We start from the raw sequence: 24,711 nt of genomic DNA on the forward strand, positions 1-24,711 counted from the left end.
TGAATGGGAGTCTCACTCACTAGCTCAGAGACAACTGAATATTACAGATGGCCTAAAGAAGTCAACTGGGTAGATACAGAAGAAATGCTATAATGGACAGTGTTATTCCTGATGTACACACAGAACAGCTTTTTTATGAACATGTGCTTGAAATGACAAGATCACTTTAATGTTTCAATGTATGTCATTTACAGACCAGAAAACATAAGTGAGGGAGAAAAAATCACTGTAGTCCTAGTGCACACTGTCCTCGTTATGGAGCATAGTAGGGTTTTAATTAGCGATGCTGGGAAAATATTTTCCTATCGGTGCCCGCACCTCGAGTATAAATGTTTTATACGTAGTTCTATCTCCTATTCTGCCTCCAGCTTTCATCTAATTCTCTGAGGAGTCGATGTGTGGCTTCTGTTTTACTGTTGAGATTATGTGACAAACATGAAAGTTTTCTCCAATGTTCGGTGCTCTTGCTTCAGAGTAGCTCCGCGCTCTTATCAGCAGTTTTCAAAACATAAGTATCTGGCGGTTAATATGCGTGCGGTGACAGCTGCTGCTCCACACTGAGGAGCTCTGTGCTCCCTAGATCCTCCCATTATGACAAGTCCTAGCAAACAAGCGGTGAACATATGCCGCCTATAAAGCAGGACTCGCTAGTTCTTTATTAGAAATCACATTAATATGACATCCGGAGAGCGCAGCATGGAGAAAAATGCACAGGATGCAAAACTGAATACCTTCTAATTGGAAGGAGCAGGTGGCTTTAGGTTTAGCTGCGAGGCTTCTTGTGAGGGTCCCGCATGAATGCTTTGTGCTTTTTTGTGTATACTCGTCTCTGATCAGTTTCATATAACTGCTGAGTATGCCTCCACACAAGTGCTGCAGCCTGTTCACTGGTTTTTATGTACTCTGATCATTAGATGTTCTTTTGCTTTTTTACATCTAATCTTACGCATTATGTGCCATCTTACATTATTGGGTAGTTTTAGTTTCTAATAACCCTTCAGATACAACATGTTCCTGTCCTTTCTAAAAACGTTTTGTTTGAGAACCACAGCGCAAGTTCATTTTCCAGTATCTACATTATACAGATGTGTCCTTTTTTATATTTACTCTTTCTCACTACATATCTTGAGATGTGTGTAACATTATGATCATGTCTTTGTCAGAAGATATTTATGTGCTCACCCAGCAGTCTGTCGGTGTCATGATACAGTATTATATAGGTATCGGGAATCCTTAAAGGAGTATTCCCATCTTCAAGATCCTATCACAATATATATAGTACGGTAGGTGTTATAATAATATTAGCAAATACATCCAATTGGAAATGTAGTTTAGTCTCTGACTCGATCTTTCCTCATGTGCAGGCATTGCAGGACCTTAGGTATCCATGGTTACGACCACTGATATAGTGACAGTTGGCTAGTTGCTAGTGGTCGTAACCATGGATACCTAATGTCCTGCAATGCCTGCACATGAGGAAAGACAGAAGATCTACAATGTGGAGTAGTTATGGTACAGAATACAGCAGAGCAGATCATGTCTCTCCACATTTTCAGTGAAAAGTGGCGTTATCCCATGAACCAAATACGTAACGTGTCCAATACCTTCACTTTTCCATTCCTGCTATGGCAGCTCTTATTTTGGTGCTGTGCTCGTCACAGGAGGTTGTTACCTGTGTCAGAATGCGACCAGCGATGAATGAAGGGGGCTGGCTGACTACTTATTTCCTTAACTAAGCCAGCCCTCCTCTACAGTATATGCATTGGCCTAGACAGTGCTCCCGGACACTGGACTGGTGCGGGCACCTGCCATGATTTTGTATCTCGCACTAGGCTGGAAGGTTTGGGGTAGATGTTGCTCCCAATCCTGCCACCAATAACGGTTTGTTGTACTCATACCAATCTAATGTGGCCATACTGTGTGTCTTCAGTTTTATAGCAAACCATATATAGTTTTATTCCTGGCAGAGAATGTCTTGTCAATTGCATATAAGGTGCCTGTGGGTCTGTAGTATGGTCCTTAAAGGATTTTGTGACCCTGCGTACAGCCTGTACTATAACCAATAATCACAATTGCCGTAAATAATTGTACAGCAGTCATCAAATGTTTTAGGGCAGTCCTTATGCATGTGTATTGTCAGTGCTGGGTGCATTTCCCTCCACTGTTCCCTTTATCACACTGTAGACATAGGTGACCGCAATAATACATTAGTGAGCCCCCGATAATATCGCTATACAGAGCAGTTCGCTAATGTATAGGCTCGGTTGGGTGGCTTGTTGTATTGCATGGCAATAAAAATCCTAATAGTTGTATAGATAAGTAAACCAAGGTAATTATTAACCATATCTGTGCTGTAAAGTCCTGTCATTGTACTCTGTACAATGTACATCACTCTGTGTGCATCTCACCCAGGAGCTCTGCACTCCAGAGCGGCATTTTAACCAATCTGTGGGGGGACTCCGGACCCAGACACCCACCGAATAGCCGCTCATAGCGAAGCCCCTATAATATATTAAATAAGTAGTACCTTTTGTGCAAGTGTCTTGGCTTTTGAGATTTTCCCTCTGGGAACTGCAGGCATTGCATCATCTGATGTGGTGAAAATAACTGACCCACTGAAATAAGAGCTGTGCTCCACTTTTTGCTTCTTCATCAACAAGCCCATCCTGTGTTTCTGGCAGAATTAGAACTACAGCTCTGGGCCACAATATAGACTGCTGTACCATGATGGGATCCTTATAGGCAAATCAAATACATGGTTTGTGTGTTATATGTAAATATATATTATATTATAGAGCACGGCTTCACACTTTCAGGTAGGCATTAGGTAGCATTTACACAGACAATTCCGTTTGATCCAAACAGGTGCAGTTTTATAAAGCTCCAAGGGATTCAAATACAAAACCAGCCTCTTCTGGGCACAAAAATATCACAGCAAATAAACAGTTAATTCAGCAGGCACATATGTCAGTACGGGCTACCCCGAACAGACTATAGTCCTTTCTCCTAGAGCAGACTTTATATACAGAAGAGCAGACTCCATACACAGCAGCTTCTAGGGCTAAACAGAAGTGTTCAACTCTGGGCACAGTTTACGCTAAATGGGCTGAAGCTTCCACACGTTACTCTGCTGCTCCAACACACAGACTGCTCAGCTTTCCTAGCTGAGCCATGCAGTCTTCATTCAGAGAGAGGCTCTGGCATGTCTCTTATACAGTTACAGCTCACATTTTGGCTGGACACTCACCAACTTCACCATGCTCAACTCTGCTTCATTCAGCAGACTGACACACCTAGTGAACTCGGGCCCTTTTTCTTAATAAAAACCTAGGCTGGCACATCTAATCAAGACCTGCTGTGCTGTGCTAACAAAATGTATCTGGTCCAGTGATCTGAATTGTATTTTTTTATCATTTGTCTGAAGAAGGGTTATTAGTCCTTATCAGACCTATTATACTGTAAATGTAATAATCGCTCAGATGGTTTGAGGTTGATGCAGAGTAACTGACTCAGATGTTTTTTCTATAATTTGACGTGAGACTGATAAGTATGCCTGTATAGTGTCAGACTGTTGCACCTGCAACTAGGGCCCACTAGTAACATTGACTCTGGGTACCTACTGTTCATCAACATGTGAATCTCACATTACCTTCAGTCACATATTTACCGTACTTATGCTTCTATGTAAGGCAGTGGGTAGTTTGTTAAAGAAATGACTCCTGCAGGAGGGCCCTCCAGGGGATTCTCCTGTTCCTCTGTGGGCCAGTCCAAGCTTCTGTATGAAGAATCAGCACAAATATGAAGTACAAGTCTAGTTTATATTTTTATTGTGCTGTGGTTAGATTATGGGCCTTTGAGCAGATCTTCATTCCTAGAACTTTCCCTGTATAAATATACAATCAGTAATTGAGAGCACCCACTGGACTCCTAAGCCCAGAATGAGAAGATACGTCAGTAAATAAATAATATACATGTTATTCATCATGCAAACATCCTTGCATCTCTGTTAGATCTCTAATCACAATGCACGGACTGGCCATGGGTCTCGCAAACCATTCATATACTTCTAGGAGGTTGCTTCTCACGCTCAGGTCGGGAGTGCCGTGGCCATTCTGTACTTGGACCGATTTCCACAGACATCTGCATGAACCCTTATACTGAACTATTTCCTACAAAAGTGTAGATGAATGTGTTCCGTTCCTCATGCTGTATAAGGCCTCTTTCACACGTCAGTGTATCCGGTACGTGTACTGACAGTTTTCTCACGTACCGGAGACACTGACACACGTAGACCCATTCAAATGAATGGGTTTATGCACGTCTCCGTGTTTTCACGGACCGTGTGTCTGTGTGCAAAACACGGAGACATGTCTGCTTTTCTCCAGAAGCATGGTCCGCAAAGCGTCCCGCACACGTGCACACGGAGAACAGTGTGCACTCTCCTCCGTGTGCACGTACCGCCCGCAGGAGAGACAGCGCTACAGTAAGCGCTGTCCCCCTGCGTGTGGTGCTGAAGCCGGCATTCATTCCTACTCCTCAGCAGCGTTTGCTGGAGGGAAGGAATGAAAAATCAAGTTTTTTTTGTTTAAAATAAAGTTTGTGGGTCCCCTCCCACCTCCCATCCCCTGTGCGCGCGCCCGCTTGCCGAGAAATACTCACCCATCTCCTGCGATGTATACGCTCAGCGCCGGCTGCAGGTCGGCAGGTATATACAGATACATATATATCTGTGTGTGTATATAAGTAGATAGATCATTTTTATCATATGTTTATAAATATATAACATTTGAAACTTGGACCCTGAGTCATCATAGTGTTTGTGCCTCATTTTCTGTACAAAAGATGGTTCTGATACTGACTTTTGTATTTCGACATGCATACCGTATATGGGTGTTTTGTTTTATTTTTTCACAGAAACTGGACAATTCCTTTAAGTTAGTAACTACAGCGATAATAGAACAATCTACAGAGTTGCATCTGTAAGAAAAGTTACAAGGCTTTGAGTAAATTTTCACTCCTTGTAGATGAGGCGGAGTTCCCATTTAATCCCTCCTATTGTTACTGCTATTACTTTTTTGGCTACGTCTCGGGTAGCTGTACTTACCTTGGGGAAATCGTTAGCCCATAAGGATCACATCATCTCTGTCTGCCGGACTTACTAGTTTTGCCGCCTTTGTGTATGTATCGCGTAATGTACAATTATTAAATGTACTTTGTTTGCTATACTTGTATGGCTGAGCCTTGACATTTTATATGCAAACATTTCCAAAGTAAACTATGCTATCGCTCTTAACATGTTCTTTTATGTGTTCTTTAGGGAGAAGGATCTGGGGGCTAAATTTATTATTGAAATTGAAGGCAAGAAAACAACGATTACCAATATAAAGGCGAGTGTGATGCAATGTTTATTCTTGATGAATGTGGCACTTTTAGCGATACCCAGAGATTTCATCTACCGAGAAGTTAATATGCTGGAATACGGCTCCATGCCTTTTTTATGATGATGACGCCCAGGCTAGGTGGAATTAATAAGTGCATATAATGGCCTTCAGCATAATAATATGGTTTATATGGTTTAGCTTTTCTGTTTTGCTTTGTGCCAGCGAACAGCTGTGGATATAGTATATATTCATGATGTAGTGGCACTACAGATCTGTATTCAAGAGGTTAAAAAAATGCAGCTTCTAATAACAGCTTAAAGGTGTGTTGTCAGAAAATGACCTATTGTTTAAATCGGGTATTTATGTTAAACCAAAATAGATGTCTGATATTTCTTATATAAATCTTTTCTTTGATGATGATAACGAGGCTGCTGAAAAGTACAGAACAATTGCGATATGGATTGCGCAGCATGCTGCATTGCACCACTTTTTATTAACATTTTGTAGTGATGTATAGTTAAAAGCTATGCAATTTTCCAAAGTGAAGGTGGAGTGGAACTTTACAGAATTTTCTCGGGATGCACCCAGTGTACAATTTGCTTAAATCTGGAAGCTCCTTTTAATAGATCAGTTTTACTGAAAATGCCCTTCTAAAAAAAAAATGGATTAATACTGGAAATATGGAAAGCACCTGTGTTGTATATTGTTCAAAGCCTGGCAGTCACACACCTGAACACTAGCTATTATTTCATGGTTCTCAGATCCTGTTCCTCTTGTTCATTATATAGGTTGTGTACAGAAGATAACCTCTTATTTGTAGAAAGTTGCCAAACAATCCCAGTTGCACCCAAAATCCCCTGGCAATCAGCTGATATTGTAAGAATGTTTCACCTGGCCACAAACTTCCGATTGTCTGGTCTTGTGAAATTCTGAAATCACTCCTGTCCCGCATGGTGTCAAGGTTCTCCGATGTCTGCCAATGTCATGCTTCCGGCCACATTCCGACTAGTCATTCTCGACTTTTCTCAGTTTACTTGTATTGAACGAAGCCAAGCACATCTAGTTGGCACGTGATCACATGTTTGTAAATCACATACTTGCTGTGATATGACCACTCTGTTTCTGCAACATTAGAGGATCCGGACAGCGTGCGGTGCGCTCTGTAAGGATTCAGAAGACTGCAGTCACTTAACCTGACTATAGTCTTTCACCACAAGATCAGACAATCCCTTTTGACTGCAACTGCTAAGAAAGTTCCTAAACAATGGATTGCTTCTTTTTTTGTAGCCTTAGGCTATGTTTCCACAGTCAGGATACATCTTGGAATAATAATAAGTTCCACAATTGGATGTGTTTTAAATAAAATGTTCCTTTGCTGAGATAATCTTATAAATATGTCCCTGCTGTGTACTGTGTAATGGCTGTGTCTGATTGTACAGGAACATGGTCTGATCATACCACATCTCCTGGGCAGGGGAGGACCCAGAAAAGTATACAGACAGGACAGCACAGGATCACAAATGTTCATTTCTTTGAACTTAAACATTGTTTGAAAATAGGCAGGAAAATGTTGTACTCCACAAAAAATAATCATTTGCGATCCCGTGCTGTCCTGTCTGTATACTCTATTTTTGCTTCCTACCTTGTTCAGGAGCTGTGGTGTGATCAGACCATGTTTCTGTACGGTCAGACACGGCCATTACACAGTACACAGCAGGCGCACCTTTATATTAATAATAATTATTATTCTAAGATTTATTGCCTAAAGTTAACTTTTACTGGTGGGAAAAGCCCTTTAATAGGAGGGGGGTTGAAGTATGTGTTTATTACCACGCCATCCACGTGGGGATTTGGGACGTTCTTTCTCTGAAACAATGGTGTGCTCAATCAGTCGACCTTCGACAGTCATTTATGTGTGGATAGGTGATAAATGTTTTTCGTGGAACACGCATGAATTTTTTTATAACTTTTTTTTTAGCTAAATTTAGAAGTGATTTAGTCAAGAAGTGTTATGTTGTTCCTTTACTCTTTAGACCTCGAATTTACTAGTTCGTGCTAGTGCGCGTAACAAAGTGTCCAAAGGGGTAATATTGTTTAGACATGTATGTCTGTGTGTGCGCTAGAGATGGTGTGAAACGACTCGGAGCACCTGGTCCAGCAGCCACTCCGCCAATCTGTGGCCGATGGACGGGAGCCCGGTAATCTGCTGCCAGCGTCTGCGACTCTCTTCTTTTGATTATCTGACCTGGCGCGCCGTCACATGTGCATCATGACGCTAGCCCAGAGGAGTCGGGTAGGAGGCTTGTCGAAGGTCTCCCGTCGTCGGCCACAGATTACTGGTGGGCTACCAGACTGGGTCCTGTCAATGGATTTGCACCATGTATAATATTTAAATACATCATAATACTCATATTCTGTATTTTTCGTGTTATAGTGCAGCATCTTCTATGGATAATGAATACTTGCAGTACCTTAGCCGTAGGCGCCATGATCCCCTGATTGTGGAAACACTGCCGCTCTCTGCTCTTGTCTTAAATGCAATTTGTTTAATGTTTGTGTGCTTAAATCCTTGTGGCAAAAGATGTCTTCTCTTTTCCTTGAGTTAATTAATCATCTCCTTGCCACCAGGGAGTTTAGGATTTCATGAAATTGCTATTGAAACTTTTTAGCTGAAGGTGATATGGGATTTTGTGTGTAAATAACACTGCATGATGTATCCCCCTAATTATGCATTTGTTTTGTTCAGTTGCCTGATGGGGTCACCGGGGACTCGGGTCGAGATCGCACGAAAATATTCACCTATGACTTTTCCTACTTCTCAGCAGATTGTAAAAATTCCAGCTATGTGTCTCAAGAACGGGTAAGACATTTTCTGATTCCGCCATTAGATTTTCTGTATTTCTTTCAGGGCATTTCAGTTTAATGAAGGACTGATGTGAAATGGGATTCGCAGCTCGCAGTAATCTTCCTGTACGAGCTGCCGAGGCTGCTGCTTTATATTCAGCGATCGCCCCTCTTATTTAGTAGCTGCTCGCAGAATGTGCTTATTGTTTGAAGGGGAACTTGGATTTTGCAGGAATTTTGGCAAGCTCGAGGCTTCAAGTTGATTGTTAATGCCAAAGAAACAAATACAGAAATGGATTGAAATAACATTCACATTCAGCTTGTCCGTAGGGAAAGAATCCGCTTATTTAGTGAAGGTTGGAATCTGAGTCATTTCATCCCTATGGGTTCTTTCCTTTTAGTTTTGTATACTACTGTTTTTGGAGAATATTGCACCTGTTTGCATATTAAAATGGTGCCAATTTTGAGGTAAAGTTTGCAATAGCCTGAATTACTACCAGATGAACATTTTCAAGCTCTTCAAAGAGTTCTTACTTGTCATGTCACCTTTAGATGGCACCAACGTATGGACTGCCTACCATACTGCAAAACCAAAATTATATCACCATTGTTTTCTGTTGTGACTAGTGATGAGGTGATATCCAAGGATGCTTGTGTGCTAAGAGTATCGTCGGTGTGCTCGAAAACTATGCTGGAGACGCCGTGGCTTCTTGTCGCACAGCTGTTCGGCAGCCACAACCCATGCAGGAAACACGGCGTCTCGAGCATAGTTTTCGAGCACTCCGGAGATACTCTATTAGCACGCTCGTTCGTCATTAGCTGTGACCGAAGTTCTGCTTAGTAAAACCACAGAGGGGATGGTGGAACATCAGAGCAGCATATGTATACAGACGCTAAAGGACAAATGTCTGAGAAATGCCATTGGCCACAGCAGCATTTTGGACAGTAGTTGTGCCAATGATTTTAAGCTGAAACCAGGAGTGGAGAGATTACATTTTTTAAAGAAGCCCTCATCCTCCCATCAAAGTTTTTATCATCTTAATATATTGCAGCCATTATATTATATAGCACTATATAGTTACAATTACTCATTTTGCCTTTCTACCCAGCTAATTTTTCTCTTTTCCATTAGGTCTATGACATCTAAGCTCTAAGTAGAAACAGGAGGTCAATCTTCCCTGTATTTGTTGTCATTGCAAAAGTCGCTGGCAGAGGGAAGAGGGAGCAGCTGGGTCAGGAGTAGAAAAGGGGAGTAACAAATAAAGACATTGAGCAGAGAAAAGAATTTAGTGGGTAGAAAGGCAACATGAGCAATTGTAAGTACACCGTGCCATTTAATATGATTGCAATATATATAAAAAAAAATAAAACTAAAAACTTTGATGGAAGTGCTTCTGTAAAGCAGCATTCACACTTGATTGAAAAGATATGTTGCTGATTACGCCATGAATTTTACTGAAATCCAGTTGAGCGCTGGATTTACCTGGCTATTTCTGGCAGTCCTATAGATAGTAAAAGGAGTGGAGGTCGAGCATGTGCATCTTTTCTTTATTCAAGATGGGGCGTTGCCAAGCTCAGTTCCTTTGTTTCCAAAGCCCTTTTCTTGGGATCATTAGGGGTGTGAGCAGCAAATCAGTAAATTATAACTTACTGTCTTGGGAATAACCCTCTAAGGCTGCCGTCACACTATCAGTATTTGCCATGGTCAGTATTTTACATCAGTATTTGTAAGCCAAAACCAGGAGTGGGTGATAAATACAGAAGTGGTGCATATGTTTCTATTTTACTTTTCCTCTAATTGTTCAACTCCTGGTTTTGGCTTACAAATACTGATGTAAAATACTGACCAAATACTGCTAGTGTGACGGCAGCCTAATAGTCCTGTATAATGATAGAAGTTGCAGGCAGAGCTGCAGATTTAGGAACCGCACTGCCGGTGATTAGTACAGTGGGTGGTTGGAAAACTGTTAATGATTTCTATGGTCGGCTTTAAAATGCTCAGAAAATCTAAAAATAAAAAATAGAAAATCCTGGGTGAAAAACATGACTGCTTCTTCCAAATCACTTCCATATTTGTCCATGAGTTGAGTTTAGCGGCAGCTTGCAGTGAATGTGGATGCACTTCATTACCACATGCAAACTGGGGAGCAGTGTTTGGAAAGCCGCCATGTTTCTCTAATCCCGGTGAACTTCTTTAATGTGAAACGTGGCCAAATTGAGAGAGCATGAATATATTCATGTAACCACCTTACCAAAATTGTGTCTTTCAGGTTTTCCGAGATCTTGGCACAGATGTCCTGAAATCTGCATTTGAAGGCTATAATGCTTGTGTTTTTGCATATGGACAGACTGGTTCTGGAAAGTCCTATACTATGATGGGTAACACGGTATGAACATTTTTATTTATTTTTTTTTTTTTTATTCTTCCCTCCCTGTTAGCATTATTTTTAATTTTGTTGAAAGAAAACCAATCTTGGGTTATGTGCACTTGATGTCTTTCAGGTGGATTCCACTTGGAATCCACCCCCAAAAAAAAAAAGTGCCACAAAACCGCAGGAAAGAAAAAAAAAAAATAACAATGTACAGCAATGTTTAAAATTGTCCCATAACACCAGAGATCCTTAGTCTTATATTAACAGACACTTACTTTCATTCATTGTCAGTGGGACTGCGGGAAACAAAGCGCTGTACGCTGCGTTCTCAGGCAGTCCTATAGGCAATAAATGGAGCGGAAGTTGAGCACGCGCACCTCTGCACCATTCCAGATGGGATCCTGCACTTCTCGGGGTTCTGGAGCCCTGTTCTCAGGATTGCTGTGGGTTACAACATTCAAACCCCCTGTGATCAGCAAGTTATTCCCTATGTTATAGATAGGAGAAAACCAGAAATGTTATGGAAAAACCCATTTCCACCCCTGTAGAATAACACTACTGCATAGGTGCAGTAAAGCAAAACTCAAATGCTGTATAGTAAGTGAATGTGTATGCTTGCTCCTCGTAAAGAGTACTGCAGCAGGGCTTTGCACTGGTCGGATTCAGGGTACTTGGGGCACAGATTTATTAGAAATGCTGTGATTTGATTTACCGACTCATTAATTGATATTTATTAGTTTTAACTTGGAGCCTTATGTTCACTGTGGTCAAGCTTCTGAAAAGATCTGATACGGTCACGTGTAGCGTATGATACCCACAAAGGGCGACCAGATTCTAATGCTTCTCCTATAGTTTAAAGTGCAAGCTATTAATGAATATGGAGCATTTTACTGCAGGGGACTCCTGATTAGGGCGGCACGGTGGCGCAGTGGTTAGCACAGCAGCCTTGCAGCGCTGGAGTCCTGGGTTCAAACCCCACCAAGGACAACATCTGCAAAGAGTTTGTATGTTCTTTCCGTGTTTGCGTGGGTTTCCTCCGGGCACTCTGGTTTCCTCCCACATTCTAAGTCATACTGATAGGGAATTTAGATTGTGAGCCCCATCGGGGACAGCGATGATAATGTGTGTAAACTGTAAAGCGCTGCGGAATATGTTAGCGCTATATAAAAATAAAGATTATTATTATTAGGGTTGGTTTGTGAATCACCAGTCTTAGTAAATTTCCCCCGTGTATTAATGAGTGTTAATGAGCTCATTATATGTTATAATTCAATATATTTTTTATTAAACAATTTGGATATTTTTAGTAACATCTGAAACATTGCATATCAAATGAAATAAACACATACAGATTCAATCAAATCCCTTCCCCTTATCAAATGCCATTTCAGACAGTGATATTATAACCCAACTGTGTCTATATTATAGCATGTAACATGTTTATAATTTGTAAATGCGGTGGGGAAGAGGTTAATACCATTAAGAAATACAATGCAAAAGACATAAAGGCAAAGCAGGAAGTAAGACATACGAAAGAGAGAGAAAGGGAGAGGAGAGAAAGAAAGTGGATATCGGAGATCACACATCCCAACTATCCTATTTATTTAGGGATCTAAGAATTAACACCTTATGTCAACCATGTCTGAAAATACTGTGATTCTTTAAATTGGATCCATGGGTACCATATTGCAAACCACCTAGTACATGTCTTGTCATCAAATGCCCCAATCTCCTCCATGTGCTGCAGAACATTCATCTATTTTTTTTTTTTGACACAAACATAGATCTCCAGAGTCTAGGTATAATTTGACGCATTGCTATCACAAAAAATGGTAGCAGATCTTTCTTGATTTTCGAAATAGCGCCTGGGAAAATGGACAACAATGCTATTTCTGGAGATGCTTCCACATGCGTTTTAGTATTATGATTGTATAGTTGGAATATTTCATTCCATAGGGTTCTAACCCCCGGACAGTCCCACCACACGTGTAGCATTGATCCAATTGTGGTATTGCACCTCCAGCACATATCTGAAACCATCGGGTACATCTTATGTATTTTAACAGGTGTCCTATACCAACGCATCAGAATTTTGTAGTTTAGCTCCTGGATCCTGCAAGAAACCGACATCCTATGTGTGAGAGCAAACGACTTAGACCACATCTCATCTGTAATTTCGGTATTTAACTCCTTTTGCCACTGGGCCATACATTTGTGGCCCATCTCCCATCCCCTCCGACACTATCAGACCATAGATCAGGGATATAGCGTGAGCCGGGCCCTGTGAGAGAAGCATAGGCGCTCAAAAGAAGTAGGCACATGCGGCGGTGTCCACCCCGGGGCCAAGAGCTCAATATATGTTAGTGTAATAGCAGTGTTATATAACCTTAGAATCTGGGGTATCGAGGTGGGGTGTGTGTGAACACTTAATTTTTACTACAACACGCAGAAGATCTGTTGTTGCCTTGTAGACGATTATTGCGGATTATGCGGTTCCTTCATGTAATATGTAAAGAGAATTTTAAGCCGTACTTTAAAAGCAAAAGATCTCAGCGTGTGTTTTTTGGGGATTGAACTAAATGTGAACATCAATCCGTCCGTCTGTCTGTGTGCTCGCTGAATCTGATTAATGATTTAAGAGAAAATTGATGCAACCACAGCTACGACCCCTATTCAGCCAAACAAGCAAAGTATTACTAGTGACTGATACTAGGTCGCACTGGGATCACTAAAGTGTGAGCAAGTTTCATGATGCGAATGAAAGCATAAGTGTGTGCATGATATGAGCGGAAAGGCTGTGGGCTGTTCAGCTCGGGAACCTGATGAAACGCGGTCTGTGCTGCTCTCATGCATTAAAACATGGAAATCCGATGGCGCCATTCATAGTCTATGGGATCTGTTATATGACTGCTCTCTTAACCAGCAAAGCTATGGGAGAAACAGAAGCTGTGACCTCAGATTAAGCGAAATACACCCATGCACAGGACAGGTGATGAGTGTATGAATGTTGTGGATTTAACCACTGCGATCCCCGCCAAACCCAAAAATAGGGGTCCAAAAGTCCTCTTGTGTTTTATGAGACTAACAGAACAACTGTGTCTCAGTCCCATTAAAGTGACTAGAGCTGTGGTCAGTTTTTTTTTTGCAACCTCTGTCAGATTGTTCAGGCCCCAGCAATCTGCTTTCCAGCAGTTATATATTCCTAATATATTGATATGCAGTGATAAATCCCTTAAGTGGGAGACTGCTTTAAATAGTAAAGGTGTATACATCCTGTATTAACAAGTAAGTCCAATCATTAAAGGGCCACTGTCACCCCCTCCAGCTGTTATAAACTAAAAGAGCCACCTTGTGCACCAGTAATGCTGCATTCTAACAAGGTGGCTCTTTTAGTTTTTTGTTCATGTATTCCCAAAATAAAGCGCTTTGAAACTTATCCAAAATATCTCTTTGTCCATGGAGGCAGGTCCTCACTCCCCAGCTTGAACCAGTACTCTGCCGTCACTCACATCTTCAGGGGCTTTCGGCGCCGCCCCCTCTGCACTTTTTTCGCTTCAAAACCGGCGCCTGCGCTGTGTACAACTGTGTGGGCCTGTGCAGGCAGTGCGGCCACCCACCTTGGGAATCCCAGCCCCGCAGTGTGGGGCTGGGATTCATAGGCAGGGCGGCCGCACAGGCACAGTCTGCAAGCCTGGCTGGGACGTCAGACGGCCAGAGCTTACTGCGCCTTCCCCACACAGTTGTACACAGCGGAGGCACCAGTTTTGAAGCGAAAAGGGGGGATCGGCGCCGAAAGCCCCTGAAGATGTGAGTGACTGCAGAGTACCGGTTCAAGCTGGGGAGTGAGGACCCGCCTCCGTGGACAAAGAGAGGTATTTTGGATAAGTTTCAAAGCGCTATATTTTGGGAATACATGAACAAAAAACTAAAAGAGCCACCTTGTTACAATGCAGCATTACTGCTGCACAAGGTGGCTTTTAGTTTATAACGGCTGGAGGGGGTGACAGTGGCCCTCTAAAGAGATTCTGTCAGGATGATTTCACTACCCAAACTTTTTATATGCACATGTAGCTGTTTCATCCATTACTGAAAAATCAGTGTTTGACTTAATGTGTCAATGAGGCTATAGATTATGATTATTATTATTATTTATTGTTATAGCGCCATTTATTCCATGGCGCTTTACATGTAATGAGGGGTATACATAATAAAAACAAGTACAATAATCTTAAACAATACAAGTCATAACTGGTACAGGAGGAGAGAGGACCCTGCCCGCGAGGGCTCACAATCTACAAGGGATGGGTGAGGATACAGTAGGTGAGGATAGAGCTGGTCATGCAGCAGTTTGGTCGATCGGTGGTTACTGCAGGTTGTAGGCCTGTCGGAAAAGGTGGGTCTTCAGACTCTTTTTGAAGGTTTTGATGGTATCTGAAGCCTCTGTCACTCTATCCCATGTCCAGTGCCGTTTGCTACTACTTGACTGACGGCCTCTATGCTGTGGATTTCAGGCAAAGAAACAGTCGGTGAAAGAGGATGATTTGGCGCTGGGTGGGGAATAGAGCTAGAGTGACAGAAGCTTCAGATCTCCAAATATTTTACATATCACTGACTTCTCAGTAACAGAGGAACGGACCGGCCATGTAAAGTTGTTGCTCAACTTGTCTTTGAAAGAGCTACATGTTCATATAAATTGTTTGGAGTGTGAAATACTGCTGACAGATTCCCGTTATAGCTCAAGAATAGGTGGTCATTTGCAAATCAGCGATGGTATGACCTGTGGAGCCCCGATAGATCTTGAGTGGGGGCTGAGAAATCCATCACTGAATAGCGGTGTGGCGAGACGTGCACATCACCACTTCCTTCTCTTTTGGCCTGCTGGAAAAGGGCAAGGGCACTACGTGACGATCTCTTGCAGTCCATCACAGAATGGCTGGGAGTGCATGCATGGCCGACTGAAAGTTTCACCTCACTCTAGGCTTCTTCTGAGCCACAAAGCCACCATTATACATACACCTTTGTGTATTTTTCCTTCCATCTTATAGATTTTGAGAACTATAGTTCCCAAATTAGAATCAGCAGTTGTGGTAAGAGTAACCAAACCCAACTTTTTTTTTCATGTAAAGGCAAAAGAAGTAGGAAAAATGCACAGAATGAGTCTAGAGTGAGTTTTTCTGCTCAGGCGCACTTCTTTTTTTTTCTTGATTCATTGTAAAACATCTGAACAAAACATTCTGTTTAATACAATTATACTTTTACAATTTTGAATTTGGGTAGATTCTAGAATATATGATCGAAGAAAGGAATTTTCCTGCGTAGACTCGGTCTGTGTTGTGCCATAATTAAAATAATGTATAAACTTGTATAACACCGGTAATAAAATCTCAGTTTATCTCTGGCCGATTGATTAAAGCTTACGTTCACCTTTGAACGACTTGTACGTTGTCACATACTGTCTTGTAGGTCACTCTCACCCAGGCCCGTGTTCATCTGCTAGTTTCTTCTCCATTTTGACCTCACAGCCCTCAGGAGCTGCCTGCTTCATCAGTGTATCGTTATTGGAGATGTACTATTTGTACCTTACTAGACTGGATTACAGAACATGCTGCTGAATAACTAAACACTCTTATTCCAAAGCATTTTTTTTTTAGACTTCTTAATTATGTGGTCATTTTTATTTTTCTCCATTGATTTTTTTTTTCTAAGTATATGATTCTGTTTTTCTAATGATTACCGAGCACCATGGTCTACATGATGTAAAAGCAGAACACTAATGATTTCCTGGTCTTGCTTGGGATAAGCGAAGCATCCTATAATTAGTGGCTTGTCTGTAATTAGGCGAGTCGGTTCAGTTGGCTTGTGTAACCTGATCGGCCGCTTTCTTTTGCAGTCAAGTTGAAGATCATGAATCCTATAAATTTTTACATTTATAAGGGTTGTCTTTTTCGTAGAGGCTTTCCACTCTGGCTAATAAAGCAGCGTCAAAAGTGATGGGCCCTTTCTACTTGCCCTAATCTGGCATATACCCAAGAAACCACATCTGCAAAGAGTTTGTATGTTCTCTCCGTGTTTGCATGGGTTTCCTCCGGGCACTCCGGTTTCCTCCCACATTCCAAAGACATACTGATAGGGATTCTAGATTGTGAGCCCCATCGGGGACAGCGATGATAATGTGTGCAAAACTGTAAAGCGCTGCGGAATATGTTAGCGCTATATAAAAATAAAGATTATTATTATTAAGCTACTCTTACAATATATTTACTACCGATGTTATGTCACCTGTAGACCTTAAACAGTAGAGTGGGCGACAGCATAGTCTACTACAGGCCCAACTGCCAATGCTATCCCCTTAGTGACCACCAATACAACTTAAAACTGACCTGACCTAAGAGAACAGCAGCCCCCGAAGGGTGAGATGCAGCCGCTATCAGCAGTACACTATAGCGGACACCCTTCTGCATCAGTCACAATCAGTATTACTACCGACCATAGCCGTTTAATCCCTTAGCTGCTGCTGTCAGTTCCTGAAAAGCACCTGAAGGGTTAATAAACTACCAGACAGCAGTTTTGAATATGTTGAGCGGTGCGGTTTTTAAAACATTTGGGGTTATGACAATATATGGACCCCCCCAACGTCACTTCAAAACCTGAATACGGTAGGTCTCTAAAGAAAATTAAAAAATGGAAAATGACTGCTACAATTTTAAGTTTCTAATTTCCTAACAAAATAAAACATTGTACAGATGGTGCTGATGTAAAACAGACATAAGCGAAATGTTGCTTATTAACTATATTGTCGTATAAAAATGGATAATCATTCAAAGTTGATAAATTGCAAGTTTTTATTAATTTTTCAAATTCCTGATTTTATATATTTTTAAATAAACACAAAATATATTGACTGAATTTAACATTAACCTAAAGTATAATGTGTCACGAAAAAAGTCAAAAAAAAAATCTCTGGGATATGTTAAAACATTCCAAAGTTATTGCCGTATAAAATGTCACATGTCAGATTTGAACAGTTTGATCTGGTCACAAAAGGGCTAGGTGGCAAACCTGACTTTATCCAACCAATCATTATTGTATCTTCGAAATTGCATGAACTTGTACGTGTGTGTGTCTTGAGAGCGGGTGTGTGTGTTCCCTCCCATTGTTTTTAATGGTAAAAGGGTAGTAAGCTGCTGCAAGATAATTGTGGTGGTGGCCTATCTCCAGGTAGAACAAAATGGTCTGGCATATATGGTATATGAAAACTGCCAGTTTCTTGTCCCCCACAACATCACCTGTCAGGACAATTCTCATATACATCAGATGGTCTACCAACCCCTCCCAAATTAGGGCAGACAGACATTCACGCCTTCCCAACATGAGTGCAATCAGAGTTAGCTGCTATTTAATCAGTCACTGACTGACAGCAGCTTATAAATAGTGTAATAGTAGTGGAGCATCTGTTCTGGCGCCCACTGCCTCTGCATGCGACACATTGGTAGGATACCAACGGGTGGCCATTTCAACTAAGGTTCTGCTGAAAGTCCGTCTAAACCATTTGGCTACTCCCGTGGAGCACAGCCTACGTTTGGACTTCATAGAAGATTGTGATTTTTACCTTTTATGCTGCAATACTCAAGCAAGCAAATATTATTTGTTCAAAGCCCCTAGGGGACCTACAAAAAAAAATAAGTAAAAAGTAATAATGTTTTCTTTTCCTCAAGTATTAAAGGCAACCTGTCAGTATTAACTTGCAGATGTAGGGTTAGTCCTCAGGTAAACAATGTTTCAATGCTGTTTTTCAGTCTTACTGAAAGTGCGGCTATCGGGAGAAAATGAATTTCATTCCTCCTGGATGCCTCTGGCTTTCAGTCAGTCATGCATGCAGCAGTTAGTCACCGCTCACTATTGTGTGATGCCGGCTACAAACACGCCCGGCACTTGGATCGACAGCTCTGCACATATACTTCGCAGCACTAGCTGTTAATCCGTGTCACTTATTTGTATAATAAAAAATAAATAAAAAGTTCTGATTTGGTTTTAATATTAAAGGGAAAAAACTGTATGGATGTGAAAGCGAAATCAATAACCGTGGCAGAATTTTTACTTTTTTTTTTTTTTTTTTTTTTTTTAAGCCCCCCTCTCCCCGTTCCAAATATATAGGAAAATGTAAAAATTCAATTCCTCCTTCAAAAAAAAGCTGCTCTCGTACGATTGTCGACAGAAAAATAAAGTGATCTGGCTCTTGTAAGAATGGGGATTGAGAATAAAAAATGCAAAAATTAAAAAAGTTATTGTGTATGAGGGTCTTTAGGAATGTAATGACATGACAAGTTTTTTTCCTATTGTAGTACGTACATGCACACATTTTTTTTTTTTTTTTTTTTTTTTTTTAAAGCATCTGAATCCCATCTTAAAAAAAAAAAAAACACTCAGAAAACATTTCTTTGTATAAACGACTTGCTGTTCGTATTTTCAGGCTTTAGAGCGTCTCACAGCTTCAGATTTCTAAAAACATCAAGCGGTTTAAAAAACTGTCATTCTTCAGATGACATGTGCCTCATGCTTTAGACTACAAAGCAACGGTCAATGTGAACACGCTCTCCGCAGACGTCTGAGTTTCTTTTCAGTATTTTGCCGGCGTTTTTGCTCCAAAACCCGTTCTTTGGGGTCTTCACTGTTGCATGGAGTTAAAGACCTGGAAAATGCCAGTCTAGAGACACCTATCGAAAATATCAGAAAAGTGCTCAGCAGACGGCCCCAAAAAATACTCTTCCATGGAGAAAATATTTTTCCATTTCTTGAAGTGTCTTCCTCTAGACCAGTGTTTCCCAAACTCTTGTCCTTCGTGCTGCCAACATGACATATTTTCAGGAGTTCCTTAGTGTGGCATAGGTTATGGATTTATCAAAGCATCAGAAATTTACAATGGTTTTGTAAATTTTGTTGAAAAAAATGAGAAATTGCTGATCAACTTTGAATCCTTCTAACATCTTGACAAAAAATGTTGTTTTGTTTGTTTGACAAAACTCTGGTCTTAAGGGCATAAAAAGTATTAAAATGGCAAAATTTGTATCAAATTTTACAATATTTTCCAAAGTAAATGGAAGTTTATATTTAATAAATTTTTACCACTATGTGTAAGTACAATATGTCACGAAAAAACCTTCTCACAGTCAGCAGGATCCGTTGAAGCGTTCCAGAGTTATTACCTCATAAAGTGAGAGTGGTCAGAATTGGAAAAATTAGCCTGGTCAGGAAGGTAAATACAAGCTCTGGCACGAATGGATTAAACTGATTATTGGGGTCAGAAATACATAACTTCGTTAAAAAAAAAAACAAAAAACACTTTTTTTTCTGTTATTCTCTTTAATATGGTAAGACTTGACCATGATATCTTTGAGGAGATCTACAAAATTTCAGTACCCAAAATGCTTTTTCTTACACAGGGGGATTCTGGCCTAATACCCCGGATTTGTGAAGGACTGTTCAGTAGGATTGCTGACGTTACCCGGAAGGGGGATGCCTCTTTTCGTACAGAAGTGAGGTAGGTGTATGATGATAAGAGTAAAGTCGCCACATTTGGAAGAAGTAACTTTAGTTTATCTTTTTTACTTTTTAAAGGGGTTGTCTTACTTTGTGTAGCCCTTTCATTAAGTGTTCCTATTTATAACACACAAAGGACCCCCTGTTCATAATGGATATATAATGGCAGTGTTTCCTTTTTAAACTGTGCATTTTGTGGGGTTTCTTTCAGCTACCTAGAAATTTACAATGAAAGAGTAAGAGACCTGCTAAGAAGAAAGTCGTCCAAAACCTTCAATTTACGTGTTCGAGAGCACCCGAAAGAGGGTCCATATGTTGAAGGTACCGAATTCCGCTTTGTACAGTCACTTATGTAATATAGCAATTGTGTAAGTGATTTTCATTGTTGAAAAGTCTTAATATGAAATCTGTAATCATGTTACTCTTGAAGGGGGTTTCTCAGAAGGAACATTCAAAGAAATATCATCTGCTTAGTAGTGATGAGCGAACGTGCTCGGATAAGGTGATATCTGAGCATGCTCGGGTGCTGATTGACCTCGGCGTGCTCGAAAAATACGTTTGAGTCCCCTCTGTTGCATGTCTTGCAGCTGTTTACAGCCGCTATACATGCAGGGATTACCTGTTTGGCCACAAGTGTTGCGGCTGTCGAACAGCCACGAGTCATGCAGCCGCAGGGACTTGAACATAAAATTCGAGCACGCTGAAGTCACACAGCACCAGAGCATACTCTGATAACACCCAAGCTGTTGTCACTACTAAGCAGACGATGTTTCTTTGAATGTTCCTTCTGAGAGATCCTCAAATAAAAGCAACATCTCCCAATGCATAAAGCAAGTTCTCACACAGGTCCATAAAAAAGTCTGAATTTGGCAACAGTTAATTTTTTTTGACGTTCTGAAAAACATATTTGTATTCCGCAACAGACACTGTAAAAGCAAACAATAGTATTTTTTTTCACCATTTCATCCTTCTTTTGTTGTTTTTTCCCATTTTTTTCCATTTTCAATATATTATCTGGTAAAATGAATGGTGTCATTCAAAACTAGAACTCTTCCCGGTACAAAACAAACTCTCATATGACAATGTATAAAAAGTTATGGCTCTTGGACGTAGGCGAGGAGAAAAATAAAAGTGTAAAAATGAAAATTGGCAGGAAAGGCGTTATAGAAATAATCTACTTTTACGATCTGCTATTTTTTCTCCCCTTTTCAGAATCAATAAAAAGAAATGTGAAACCGCTTCGCAAATTGTCTTAGAAATTAAAACGACAGTCACTTTTTAAAATTTATTTCATAAATTGATAGTACTCGTGAAAATAAGCAACTTTGTGATATTTCTGATCATAGAATTCTGCTTTTTTTCACCTCCTGAATTGATACTTCACTCTTAAATTCACAGGTAAAATCTGGGTTCAGTGACAATTGATCTTCCCATTACTGAGGTCGGAGATGATAGTTCGTGCTTTTCAAATTCTATGGAGAGGGGTTGTTCGAGGCAGACAGACATCATGAGTTACAGGCTTCCATAGAACTTTGAGCACCAATTGTCATCTTCTATCTCAGTAATGTAACACTCTGTCTTCACCGAATACAGAACAATCTGTCTTTCCTGAATAAATAATAATCTTTATTTTTATATAGCGCTAACATATTCCGCAGCGCTTTACAGTCTGCACACATTATCATCACTGTCCCCATTGGGGCCCACAATCTAAATTCCCTATCAGTATGTCTTTGGAATGTGGGAGGAAACCGGAGTGCCCGGAGGAAACCCACGCAAACACGGAGAGAACATACAAACTCTTTGCAGATGTTGTCCTTAGTGGGGCTTGAACCCAGGACTCCAGCGCTGCAAGGCTGCTGTGCTAACCACTGCGCCACCGTGCTGCAGATTTCACCTCTGAATTGAGAATTATGAGAATGAGTGATGAGTCCAGGAGGAGAAAATAAGATTTCTCTGATGAGAAATATCACCAAAATAGAATGTTACCCTTGAAATAAAGGTCTACTACGGTTTTGTCTCCAGCTCTTAACTTTTGGTTGTATCTAACACGAGTTTCCAGAAATGTCCGGTATTTTCACTGCCCAGCAGCCATTGCATGTAATGGCTGTACCATAGGATTTCTGGCTGTGGATGTATAGGACTAAGTATTTCTATACATTACATCGTCCTGATAAAAGTGGCCACATTTCAGGTTCACCATTATGCTTCTGATATCTGCAGATTTGTCCAAGCACTTGGTTCAGAATTACAGTGATGTGGAGGAGCTGATGGATGCTGGGAACATTAATAGAACTACGGCTGCCACGGGAATGAATGATGTGAGCAGTCGGTCACACGCCATCTTTACCATCAACTTTACTCAGGTACTGTGCTGTATGGTGATATCTGCAATATTGTGCTCAGTGTTGGATAGGTGTGCTAAGGGCCCACCAGTAACAGACTCTGGTGGCCCACTGTCCCTCTCCATGTAAATATCCCATTATCCTCTTTCAAATTTACCTATGTTTCTATAGAATGATAAACGGGGTAGTTAACTGAAGGTCGAGATGATGTCCTCTTCTATACACAGTGAAGCAAATGTATTGTGTCAGCTACTACTCATATAGGTGGTGTGGAGAGCTCATTCCTGCATGGGAGCCCGCCGGAGGATTCTCCTCTGGACCAGTCCAAGCCTGAATTTGTCTTAGTATGAAAGAAAAAAGAGCGGAAAAGGGACGGCACTACCCTCCACGTTGAAACCTTCGACTTCTGTGCACATTGAGTGCTTTCATTCAAAACAGCAGTCCGAATTCCACCTCAAGCTACTGGGTGCTCCTCTGGAAAACCACATGGAAATCAACTTGTTGCAAAAGAAAAAGAAAGGAGGGCACTCACCGGTCAGAAACTTGACTTGACTTTATTAGAAATCCGTTAAAATGTCATGGCCGGGAGAGTGAACAAGGAGCTCATGTGAGCAGTGTAACGACGACGGCCGTTTGACGCACTCTCTGCGCTTCCACGGGTCTGTACGTGACCCGCTCCCTGTGTGACCAACTTTTAAGTATTGATGCTGCATATGCAGCATTAATAGTAAAAAGATCTAATGCTACAAATAATAATAAAAAAAAAACGTTATTCTCACCCTCCGACGTGTCGCCCTGTCCTCGGCAGTGCAAGCGGCAGGTTCTGGTGCCAAGGATGCTATGCGAGAAGGACCTGCCATGACGTCACGGTCATGTGACCGTGGGACCGGAAGCTGCCGCGTGCACCCCACACAGGCAACAGACCTACAAGGGGCCCTCACCTATTTTGTACCCTGTTACATACCTGGCCGGGCAATATACTATGTGACTGGGCAATAGACTACGTGGACATGCATATTCTAGATTACCCGATGCGTTAGAATCGGGCCACCATCTAGTGTGTGTGTGTATATATATATATATATAATATTCATATATATTCATTGTGCTGTTTTCCTTTTTGTGTATATGTATGTATTATTCCAGAGAAATCCATGTTTTTCTTCAATGTAAATGAGCTGTTCCAGGCTATGGGCTGGACACTGATCTGCATGATCTTCCTCCAGAGATTACTCTACATGGAGGGGGATTTACAAGTGCGACAAGTAACACAGATGGGAGAATTGAACTTTGTCGTCTGCCAACGCATTTGTTGCAGCTCTTACCAGGGCTGTGGAGTCGGTAAGCCAAAACTCCAACTCTGACTCCTCAGTTTCCCTGACCCCCGACTCCACATCACTGGTCACTACTGAGCATGTACATAAAGTGCAGCACAGATTCATCTCAACTCCGACACCACAGTGCTGGTCACTACTGAGCATGTGCATAGAGTGCAGCACAGATTCATCTCAACTCCGACACCACAGTGCTGGTCACCACTGAGCACGTGCATAGAGTGCAGCACAGATGCATCTCGACTAAAAGCCGAGATCCTTACATCAGAAACAGAACAGACATTTATAGGACATTTCAGAACTTTCCCAAATTCGTATGAAAAAAATTACAGCTCATACTGCATTGTACTACTGTCCCCAGTTTATTATATAGTTTAGGAGTCTGAGTTCATTTTATACCTAAAGATGGGTCATCAATGTAGAGGTAGTGGATAACCTCTTTTAAGCTCAAAACCCCAAATAAATCTCCACATTCCTATCCCAAAGTTGTGCTGCTTATCATACTATAACCCAGTGGTCCCCAACTCCAGGCCTCGAGGGCCGCCAACAGTGCAGGTTTTCAGGATTTCCTTAGTATTGCACAGGGGTTGGAATCATCACCTGTGCAGATGATCACATTACCACCGATGCAATACTAAAGAAATCCTAAAAACCTGCATTGTTGGCGGCCCTCGAGGCCTGGAGTTGGGGACCCCTGCAATAACCTAATAATTATTTAGCTAATAGTGAAAATCTGACAAATTTCTTCGTTTTGATAATTATCTGCTTTTTCCCAAAATACTAGATCACTCCATAAAATGCAACAGATCCCCAGAAATTCTGCGAATTACAAGACATACGTAAATTATATTTCTGCGATACTTAAGTTCATCTATTTGTACTTTACTAATTAGATCCA

General features: G+C 41.1%; 1 protein-coding gene across 5 annotated transcripts in view; it reads left to right on the top strand.

The window, feature by feature from the left end:
* The window catches only part of KIF16B (kinesin family member 16B), a 414,534-nt gene that overhangs the window by 21,343 nt on the left and 368,480 nt on the right, over positions 1 to 24,711 (top strand). For all 5 annotated transcript variants that reach the window (XM_069768754.1, XM_069768753.1, XM_069768750.1 and 2 more), the window contains exons 2-7: positions 5,318 to 5,387; positions 8,128 to 8,241; positions 10,496 to 10,612; positions 20,038 to 20,135; positions 20,346 to 20,455; positions 22,358 to 22,500. In XM_069768754.1, the coding sequence (XP_069624855.1) occupies positions 5,318 to 5,387; positions 8,128 to 8,241; positions 10,496 to 10,612; positions 20,038 to 20,135; positions 20,346 to 20,455; positions 22,358 to 22,500 (652 nt within the window). The remainder of the gene's footprint in view (positions 1 to 5,317; positions 5,388 to 8,127; positions 8,242 to 10,495; positions 10,613 to 20,037; positions 20,136 to 20,345; positions 20,456 to 22,357; positions 22,501 to 24,711) is intronic.

The sequence above is a fragment of the Ranitomeya imitator genome, chromosome 5 (genome assembly GCF_032444005.1).
Source record: "Ranitomeya imitator isolate aRanImi1 chromosome 5, aRanImi1.pri, whole genome shotgun sequence".
In the NCBI taxonomy this organism is placed as follows: domain Eukaryota; kingdom Metazoa; phylum Chordata; class Amphibia; order Anura; family Dendrobatidae; genus Ranitomeya; species Ranitomeya imitator.